The sequence below is a fragment of the Cygnus atratus genome, chromosome 17 (genome assembly GCF_013377495.2).
Source record: "Cygnus atratus isolate AKBS03 ecotype Queensland, Australia chromosome 17, CAtr_DNAZoo_HiC_assembly, whole genome shotgun sequence".
NCBI classification, from domain to species: domain Eukaryota; kingdom Metazoa; phylum Chordata; class Aves; order Anseriformes; family Anatidae; genus Cygnus; species Cygnus atratus.
This window is the reverse complement of record NC_066378.1, coordinates 15,545,426-15,556,503: the sequence shown is the minus strand read 5'-3', so window position 1 is coordinate 15,556,503 and position 11,078 is coordinate 15,545,426. Positions and strand designations below refer to the sequence as shown.

Below are 11,078 nucleotides of genomic sequence, written 5' to 3'. Positions count from 1 at the left end.
CTATTAGCTTGTACAGAATATTTTTACCAAAAAAATGGACCTACATCCCAAAGGGTTTCTGAAATCAGTTGTGTATTGTGCAACTCTTTCTGATAATTAAATAAGAATTGCTAGCTTTTGCAGCTCACTGGGTCTGTTTTTTGAAAGTCTTTAATTCATAAACAACTGAGAATTCATGGTGGTGTCAAAAGGCAAGTACAAACTACATACAAAATGTACAGAAGGACTAAATGAGTGAAACACTACAGATTTTACGTTATAATGGGATCAAGACAAATTGAAAGAAATACTTCAGACCGTGTATTTATAAGTATAAAATTATTAATTACTTATTAGCTGCTGTTGCCATTGTTGTTATTTGTGAACAAAGACCACAAACCACAAGCAGAAAGTTACACAATGCAGATAAGAGATCTTGAATACAGTAAGGTGGAATACAAACAATTCTGTACGATAGAAAAAAAATGCTGTAGAAAGGAAAGGGAAAGGAAGGGAAGGGAAGGGAAGGGAAAGGAAAGGAAAGGAAAGGAAAGGAAAGGAAAGGAAAGGAAAGGAAAGGAAAGGAAAGGAAAGGAAAGGAAAGGAAAGGAAAGGAAAGGAAAGGAAAGGAAAGGAAAGGAAAGGAAAGGAAAGGAAAGGAAAGGAAAGAGAGAAAGAAAGACAGAGAGAGAAAAAAAAGGGAAAGAGAAAGAAAGAGAGAGAGAGAAAAAAGAGAGAAAGAGAGAAAGAAAAAGAGAGAAAGAGAAAAGAAAAAGAGAGAAAGAGAGAAAGAAAGACTGGTGAATGATCATAAGTAACAAACTAGCTGGCTGCTGCCAGTGTGCTACAGATTAAAAACAAATTATTGCAACTGATGTACACACATATACCAACCATGTGTATAAATGGTTGGTGGAGAATGTGGGGTGCAGAATGAAAAAAGGTGATTTTTGCCTAGGAGTGCTGGAAGACTGAAGTGGGCTTTTGGAGGTATATGAAGTTGATTGTGTGAGCTTCAAAATCAATACAGTGTTAAAAATGTGTAAGCCTTCTATGTTCTAGCAGCCTTAATGAACAGGCTGCCAGATAAAATGAAATCAAAATTGGGTGACTGGGTTATACAGTGAGGTCTCAGCCCTTGGAGAGGAGAATTTTATTAGTCATTAAATCACAAAGGAGCATTGTTTCATATACTGTTAGACAGCATGTACCACAAGGTAGTGCTGCATGCACAAACAGATTTGTAAATGAATGACACTTCATGTCAGTAACTCAGACTGGGATGGAAATATATGAAATAAATTGGAGTCTGGACATACTCCTGAAAAAAATGTATGTTAATTTCAGAACACAATTCATTTATATGAATCAGAATTATCTGGTTTAGCCCACGATAAACAAAGCAGTGGTAAAAACAGTGTGCCCCAGCTGTTCCTTCTGGTCAGCCTTGGAAACACTCCCATCATAGCAATCTCTAATTCCTTTGCTGAGAGAGAGGGAGATATATATATATACGTATGTATCTGTGCATATTTACATATACAGACCCATATGTTCAAGTAGTAACAAAATAACATATGCTCCCAGAGTGCTTGTCCAACCACAGCTCAGAATCAAGAATTTCAGCAGAATGCTTGAGCCAAGTAACTGAACATACATATATATATTGTATTCATAAGGAGGAACTAAATATTTCAGCATTCACTATTAAAAAACAAACCCCAGAAAAAGCTTAACATTATCTAGCAGGACACTGCTACTGTTTTTCATTATTTCATAAGCTTAAAAAGTTCTACATTGAGTAAGAATTTGGCTCAAAGAAATAAGAATATGACATCATTATGCTATGATATTAAAAAATACATGTAAATCTAATGTTGGTATGCAATCTTTTTTTTTTTGTTGTTCCTGTTTTTTATATATCTCACAACAACCAAAATAGATTATTAGCATATTTTTCACCTCAAAAACAACATTACAGCTGTGTATGATGGGATGTTTCTGCATACTAAAAGTGAGATGTACCATAGCATGTACTGATGTAACAGCTAAAGCATAAAACCCATATTTGGTTGGTTCCTCTTTCAGAGCAGTAAAATGGGTCTACAGGGACATGGGTCTATGGGTATAGGGAAACTGTAAGGACAAGAATGTTTGCTCTCTTTCTATTCCTGACAAAGCAAGTGTAACTTTTCTGTTGTTTTAAGTGGTGTTTTTTTTTTTTGTTTGTTTTTAATTTATTTTCCTTGTTGGTGTTGTTTGTTGTCTGTTGCTATGTTTTTTTGTTTGTTTGTTTGGGTGGTTGGTTTTAGCAATGGAGCACTGGCATTGCTGAAAAGTCAAACAGGTCAGTTAAGAAACCTTTGCAGAAGTCTAAAATACAGCTTCATCATGTTCCATCTTGACAAAGAAACACCTTTGCTGCCCTCATGTAGATTTAAAAAAAAAAAAAAAAGCTAGCCCTGCATTTGTATTCACCATTTTCAGATAGCTACACTGAGCTTTTTCATTCGGTTCCGTGTTCTGTTCCGTGTTCACTGTGGCGTCTCGTCTCCCTGTCCGCGTGTACGCATGCGTTTGTCCATGTGTTTGTCTCTGCCTATCTCTGTGCGTGTGTGTGTTCGTGCGTGGTGTTCGCGTGTTCCTGTCCGTATGCATCTTCGCGAGTCCCCGCGTCCGTGTCCGTGCCGCGTCTCCGGGCCACGCAAGGAGCTGCGGTCCGCCTGCAGTCGTTCCTCCCCGCGCCTTCTGTGCACGGGCCGCACCAATATAGTTTCACCGTCCCGTCCTCTCCGTTGGGCGGGACGTGCCTTTCTGCAACTTCAGAGCGACTCTCCCGCATCGCACCGCGTGGGGCTGCCACCTCACCGCCCTCGTAGACGCTCACGGAGCTCACGGAGCACACGGCCCTACCGCGCGCCCTCGCGGCCCCACCGCGCCCCCGCAGAGCGACCGTGCGAGACCGGCGTTCTTTCTCCTTCCCGCGCTCTTCCCCGCAGGGAAGAGAGACACGCTGTATCTGCATGCTCCCATCTGCTGGCAGGCAGTCCCCATGGGACCCCAGCCTAGCAGAGGCCGAGCGCGGGGCCGGGACAGTGGCTGGCCGTAGCCAGAGCCCTCGGCTGGGCCGCGGGGCTGACGGGCTATGCCGCGTATCTTCCGCGGCCACAGTCGGGGGACTGTCTGCGAGAGGCCAGAAGGGGATGCCGAGGGAGACACACGGCTCGCTGGGCGGTGCCGGGGCTGGTGCCGGGGCTGATGCCGGGGGTGGCCCCGCCGCTGCCTCGCTGGCGGACAGGCGGCTCTGCTCGCGAGGAGGGCTCCGCGGAGCCCCTGTGCTGGCACCCGGAGCGAGCACCAGCAGCCCAAACCCGTCGGTGTCAGACGTAAAAGCAGCAGTTCCGCGATCCTCTGATGCAGCAGGACCAGCAGGTTGGGATGTTGGTTTCTTATCCTTTCCTGTCACATGGCTGGTAATAGGATCCCTCATCTGCCACTCGGCACCTCGCTGGGGCGCAGTTACAGGACACATGCAGTAGGGCCTCCGCTTCCCGCACTTTGCGCTCTTCACGGCCGTCCGCAACCACCTCTGCCCCGGGAGCGCTGCGGCTGCCGCCTGCCAGCGCGGCGCGGCCCGGCGGCCCCTTGCCATGGAGCCCCCCGCCCTCGCCGCCGTTCTGGCCTTCTCAGGGCTGGCGCTGAGCTGCTGCCGCGAGCCCGTTCTCTCCGGTGAGTGACGCTTAGCGCGGAACGGGGAGGGGGAGTGCGTTTGGGGCTGCTCCACGGTCTTCTCGCGGGGCTGAGTGGCGAGAGAGCTGCCCGGTGTGCTCCCGAACTCTGCAGACTTGCAGCTGGCACGCAGCCCGCCGCGGCACGGCTCTGCCGCCCGGCAGCACCTCCTGGAGTTCGCGACGACATCCCTTCCGGCTCACCAGCCCGGTGCACGGCTCGAAGCTGCTCGTACTAAGATGTATTTTCGGGTGTATTTTCGTGCGCTGTTTGTAGCGCGTCGGTATTTGCGGATCTCCCTTTGCTCGCAGAGGTGGGAGTCTGGAACACCGTATGAAAGTGTATGCAGCACATTTCTCTAACGAAGTGGTTTGGTGGCTAGGTCTACAGGACAGAGGCATCTGCAGGGAGAGAGGAGTGCAGGGCCTGGGTACGCTTACTCACTGGGAAATGAAATAATTAGTGGCAGCAGGGCAGAACTGGGGCCACGGAGCCAGAGCTTGGACGGTGGCCATCTCACCTCTATGTAGCATGCTGCCTCAGCTCCCTGCCAGTCACAGACACCTCTCGTTCAGCCAAGCAATCTGTGAAGCCTGAATTTTCGCGGATGGTTAGTGAGTTCTTCAGTGATTTTTCACTTAAAATTTCTCTGCACCTTTTTGTTCTCACTTCAGTTGGTACTGATCATTTCAAGTACCACTCTGGTAAACACTAGTCCTGCTTCGCAAGATTTAGAGTGGCTGTTCTGGATGGTCACAGTGCCACAGCCATCATATGCATGGTCCTCCTGGATATGTTTTGCATATTCTAACCCTTATTATTATTATTTTTTATATATTATATATATATAATTTGCTCCTTTAGCCATGAACAGATATTTTCTCATTTTGAAGTTTTTGTAGGTGCACTTAATTAGATTTGGGAAAGATTTACATCAATTTTCTTTAAAAAGAAAAAAAAAACCATCTTTTTTTACCAGAAAGAGAACTCAAAGTGTAAACTTCACAACATCTCAGAAGAGAACAGCCTAGACAAGGATATACCTAGACCATGTCTACTAGTCTGTTCCCAGTACAATCAGGCCATGCATGTTGCACAGAGAAGGTAATCCTTCATTTACTTGAGTTGGAGCATGTCATCTTTTAAGGTTTCTGAGCTGAACTGTGGACAGAATACATTGCACAGGTGACTGTATTCTTCACAGCAGGCTGCACATGAGCAAGTGGAGGATATATCACTGAACGAATGTTTGGTTCATAGGCAATTTAGAGGAGTCTGTTTATGCAACTGCACTTCCATGCTTTAGCCAACCTCTAACTGCATGTATTCACAGCCACTAATGGTAACAGAGGTGCCTGAGCACAAGCAACTGTCAGGGGAAAAAATGAATGTTACACTGGGTGAATTGGTAGCAAAGGATAATGGATCTAGGAAGCACAGCCACCTACCTGTCTTCTGCTAATGAACCTGAAAACAGTGCACATCTGCTCTTCAGTAATGACCTCTAATTGGTATGGCATGTACAATATGGCATGTACAAAATCTGCAGAGTTGTTAATCTGTGCAAACTGTACCTCAGAATCTTTTTCCTCACCCTTCATCCCATAGGACTGAAATGGGATCAGCTGGATCAAGTTGCATTCAAAGCTAGCAGAATTCTGAAATGACAAATGTTAATATTTCTCTCGTAAGGCAGTTTGTCATATAGTGTGTTTGTAAGGCCTGTTCTTTTAGTTGTTTGTTTATTTATTTATTTATTTTTATTGAATACATGTCTTCATACATTTATTGTAAAAGATGCAGACAAAATACGGACTGCATCACACCATCATTTCCTAAGACAGGGAGAATCTTTAATTTCTGGAATTGCCTTATGAAAAACGGCTTGTATTGACAACAGATTGAGTTAACAATAATTTTTTTGCATATAGTACTGTGCTACTTTTCACAGTGTTTCTGCTTCACTGTGTGATGTCTAAGAGTTTCTATTAATTCAAATACTGAAATTTGCAGCATTCAAACTTCAGTCACACCACATTTGTCAAGTGAATCAGAAATTAGAGACGGGTAATGGATTGCCTATGATTAAAGGACTGTCTGAATTTGGTGATTTTTGTATTACAAAGACAAAGAAATTGAAGTCTGTGTCACATATTAGTTTCATTGAACAAATATTATTCTACATACTCAGTGCAATATATTGTCACTTTTAGTTTCTGTATTTACATTGTTCATTTAATTTCCCAGTCAGAAATTTATATGATTATCAGTCTTCTCTTCCTTTCTCTGTTATCTTCCTTTCTCTGTTATCTTCCTTTCTCTGTTATCTTCCTGTTTAGCAATAGTGGATCACTATGTCCTTGTCCTTCCCAGCTGAGTCTTTCCTTTTAAACTGCTGTTTCAGCCTTGTCTTACAAACCTCGTATCTCTTGTAATCTTTATCTGCCTATGTCTCACTGATACAGTTAAACAGTTCCACTTGATATGCCTGGAGCAGTTGTCATGCAAATATCCAAGAAAGCATTTCTAACCAGACGGATACAAAGTGAAATAGTCAGTCCAGATACTTCAGCATATCATGCTTGTACATGCATAGAGTGTAACTCAAAGTCCAGAGTTATGTGAATGGATTTCAGTAGGGTGGAGCCAAAGAAGTGGGAAGAAGGCAGAGATTTCATGCTGCCAGCTGCAAAACTTGCTTTCTTTGTCATATCACACCATAGTGGTTGTGCAATTTACCACTCCCTCCATCCGCACAGTGGTTGTAGCCCATCCTGGTAAAATTTCCAGAGGGATTCAGTCTGCCATGCTTGACAGTGGAACAACAGTTTTAAAACTTCACACAGAAAACGAATGAGTGTATTAAGGAACAGAAATTCCTCTGGGGCTACATCATACATTCTAACTTCCAGTGATAAAGAATCACAAGCCAAGCAAGTGTGTTTATATTATCTTGCTGCTGAGAACCAGCCAACAGCTACAAAGTTGTGACTAATATAGCATGTTTGTATTGTATGAATTAAAAAAAAAAAAGAAAAAAAGAAGAGAAGAACATGCAAAATACATACTTTTAAGCATTAGAAGTAATGAGCTGCTCATGCTCATATCCTAATTTGCTTGCTCCAACTGGCCATTCAGATAGCATATTTTCAGATTAAAAAAAAAAAAAAAAAAAAACAGAAAAGGCAAATATGATGAAAAAGTGATTAGATTGAAGGTCAGTAATCAAATTTTCCCACGAATAGCAAGCTCACTTATAACTCATTCACTGCCTGGGAGCACGAGCATGGAACTGCATATCTGTACATTCCCAGGCTCATATTTACTGTGCAGACAGATACTTAAGACAAGGTTTGATCAAATGTCAGGTGAGTGTTCACTGTAACTACTGTCTGCTTTGGCCAACACTAAATAAGACTATTTTATTGCAGATGAGGACCTCAAAAGATTATTTGTGTGTGTCTGTGTGGCTATGTAGCATGAGAGAGATTTTTAAACCATGTACAGAACGACCCTATACTGCATAGGAGAAATTTTCAGCTGAGTGCTCTCGTAGCATCACATCAGACTTATAGTCGCTGACTGAACAAATGAGGAGTTATTTTCTAGCAATTTTGAAAATCGCAATTTTAAACAAAGATCATTCCTTCCTGTGTTTTTTCTTTAGTTCATGTCTGCTGTTTTTTGTTTGTTTGTTTCCTCTGTTACAGTACATGTACCCAAGTATGGTAGATTTTATAAGGATATATATTTTTTTTACATTTGTATTAATTTTAGTAGCAAAGTATTGAAATCTAAAAATACTACACTAATTTTTCAGCTGGGGAGGTATAAAACAGTTCTATACTACTCAGATTCATTTATTTTACATCATAACATAATATAGAATAAGATTTTTCAGACCAATCATATGAAAATATGCAAATGAACATTTGGTTAAATTGATAAAACTGCATTTCAGAGAAGACCATTGCACTCCTAAAAATATTTTTAATAATGACCACAGAAGCCATATTTGTCTCTTTGATCTCCTGAAGCTTCTTCTGGTTTTAATCAGTGTTCCCACATGAAGAACTGTGGCAACCTATGATAATAGAATCTCTACTCACATATCCATAAGGAAACAAAAATGCTCTCATCAGAGGAAGGTAATTTGGGTGTTCTGCCCTTCCCATCTGTGGGCCCCTGCCTCTGTTACTGCAGGGGTATCTTGGCATCAGTTAAGTGGTTTCTGTCCTTTCCTCTGTGCATTACTCTCTCATTGAAGTGTTTCTGCTGTCTAATTATACCCTTTCAATCAAATTAGAGACTGCAGCATCTGGTTAGTGCCTGTAACTGTTGCCATCTGCACCTAGATAGAGTGCTTTCATTTAAGGAGGAGTGCTCAAATTGCAGACTCCCGCAAGAACTAGGAGAACACTTTGGTAGAATGGAAATGGCCTAAAACTATTCTTAAACCACTATTAAAACAAATGCATCAAGCAACTGACACCTAGTCATTATCAGGCCTGGCACCTTTGGTTCCATACTCTTATCTATGTAAATTCTAGGTATCTTTATTTCTTGCTCGAGCCTCACAGAACATTCAAAGTTCTGGCTATCACGCCACTGTAATGAAACCTAATACTTAAATAGCAGCCATTTTAATTTACCTTTCATTATTTGTTTATCTGCAGATTATTAAAATAAAACCTTTCTTCTTTTTTGATTGTTGCTGGTAGGATAATTTCTGGCCTGTGTAGGCTAGTTTTCAGTTGATAATTGTTGTTAACCTTTAATGTCTCCTGCCACTAGTTAGCACTCTAAGTAGCTTCCAGAACTTAAAGCAAATAAATCCAGTAATTTTTTTTTTCAGTGAAATAGTAATGAGCTTGTTATTCTGAATTTTCCGTCTCCCACGAAAGTTATGTATGCACCCCAAGCTTACAAGTGTACTCTAAGATGTCATTTAAACCATCCTGAATCTCCATCTCTTCAGTCTGCAATTTGTAATATTACTAAATATATGTTTTTGAGAAGTGATGGACTTTGAGGAATGATCAGAGATTTCCTATTTCTTAGCCAGAAGAGGAAGAGTGCTTGAGTAGCTGTTTTCTTTACTTTTCCTCTCATTTGTACCGAGAAGACTGCAGATGAAATTAAAATGTTTGTACTATTTCCATCAATCATGATGAGGCATGAAATATAGAATTTCTCAGGTAACTGGGCTTCTTGCTATCAAGGACTTCAGATATTAAGACCAATATTTGTATGTCCATCTTAGAAAATCATTGGAAGCTAATATAGACTTGGAAATTTCAGTGTTTTATCAGTAGTGGTTCATTCTGTATAGCAGTCAGTCTGTTATATTCTGCACTACCTTAATTTTGCAAATGATTTTAAAGTGGTGCCCATGTGGAGTGCAGGCAGTCGTACAGTTCCAAAGTAACAAAGGCATAAATGATCATTGTAAGGTCCCTACACTGAAGAAGAAGAAACTGAGACAGATGGAAAAAATTTCTACTACAGCTGCTGTTTGATCTTCCAAATGTTGATCTGGCTCTAATAAAACTAATTGTGAACCTGTATCTCACACTGAGTATTCACTCATGGTGGACAACCATCCCCAGGCTTATTTTCTGCTTTTTGTTTCTAGCAGTTGCCACTCAAAATGTACTTATCTAGTCTCAGTATTCATTTTTAAAAAGTTATTTTTCTGTCAATCATGGCACCAGATGTATTGGGAAAAAAACAGTCCTGACAGCACACTGCTGTCCATGTTTTCTCACTGAGTCTCATAAGCATTATCCTGAACAGGACCTGTTGTAACCTTTCAGCTTTTCATGAATAAAACCTCTGCAATGGGTCTGTCTCTGCTTACTGCTGTTTGCAGACTTCTCCACCATACAGTAGACGCAACAGGGTCATTAGGTAGTTAATAGAGTGAAATCATCAAGGACACTTCGATTTTAATCATGGATTTGACACAAGCTTCTACTTCAGATATTGTCTGAAACCCAGCTGACTAGCATATTAGAAATATGAGAAGTCTGTAGACTTCAAACTTGGACTTGTCACAGATTTCTCTGTGTACTTTCTAAAAAATCTGGTGATTTAATACAGGTTTATGGTTGGAAGGATGATTTAAACTGAGCCTTGGGTGCATGAGCAGGAATCGTGACAAATCTGTCAACCACAATGACACTCCAGTCCTTTCCTGCTGTTTTTTGTTGTTGTTGTTGTTTGTTTGTTTGTTTCCCCTTTTTTCTATATGATCATAATCTACCAAACATAAATCAGGTAATTTGAGTAAGCCCAACTGTTGTTACTAATACTGTTAAATCTACTCTTTCCTGACTGTTTCATTTAGATGATCTCATTTGGATTAGTTTTGTGCAGACAAATCTGTCTGACCTTTTAAGACTGTCTTTTCACAGAATCATTGCAGCAGTAGTGTGAGACAAAAATAAGGACAAAGTTTCTAACCTGCTCTTCTGTAGAATCTCTTAGGGCTTTTGTCTTGAAAGTACAGCCTGCAGGTAAAACATTCACTTCTCACCTTTAATACACTGAATATTAATTTCATAGTGAGATCTCTAAGGTAGTGTCTTGGCTGTCATGCAGAACATACAGAGAAATTGCTATGTATGCTAAATGGAAGAACTCAGCTATTTACTGCCAAGATACTGAATATGCTGAGGGATCTGGAGCAATGTTACTAGGAATTTTATAGAAAACCACACAAAGTATATCTCAGTAGATCTCAAAGATGATTGTTTAAGGTAAAAGAGAGTAGGACTGAGGTGTTTTTTTTGTTTGCTTGTTTTTTTGTGTTTTGTTTTTTTTCAATGACAATACTTACTTGAAAAATTTGTATGTCAGTGCTTTGGCAAAATAACTATTATCAATCATTAACTAAATGAAATTTCCTACCAGATTGCCTCTAAGAAAAAAAAAAAGGTATGTATTTCATTTGATAACAACTGCTAAATGCCATAATTTAAAATAAAGTTTTAATTTCAGGTTTTCTGTGATAATTGATCATTTTATATGGTATCTCACTCACTCCCCTTTCCACATCTAACAAAAATGCCAACAAAAACAGGGGAGCTTCACTACAGCTCAGCTGGCTCATTTTCCCCAAATGCCTTGGCCATGCAAAGAAACAAAGGAAGCACTGTTACAGATACCTGTTATCTTGAGAACAGAACACCATAGCTAAAAGGAATGAAGCGAGCTCTGACTCTTCCTTCCATACAATATCCTTAAAGTACTAGTGCAATGAAGTTTGAAGAAAGCCATTCAAAAAATAAGAAAAAATGAACATGAAAATGAAGGGCAGTTGCTACTTCAAGTTAAAGCATGGGCCAGTCTTAGCAGAGCCTCAAATG

The 11,078-nt window shown here is 40.8% G+C and overlaps 1 protein-coding gene across 1 annotated transcript in view; it reads left to right on the top strand.

Moving 5' to 3' along the window:
• Positions 1-2,496: 2,496 nt before the first annotated feature.
• KREMEN1 (kringle containing transmembrane protein 1) overlaps positions 2,497-11,078 on the top strand; it is a 32,879-nt gene continuing 24,297 nt past the window's right edge. Inside the window, 1 exon segment of the mRNA XM_035565687.2 lies at positions 2,497-3,708. Within this exon segment, the coding sequence (XP_035421580.1) occupies positions 3,630-3,708 (79 nt within the window). The 5' untranslated portion in view covers positions 2,497-3,629.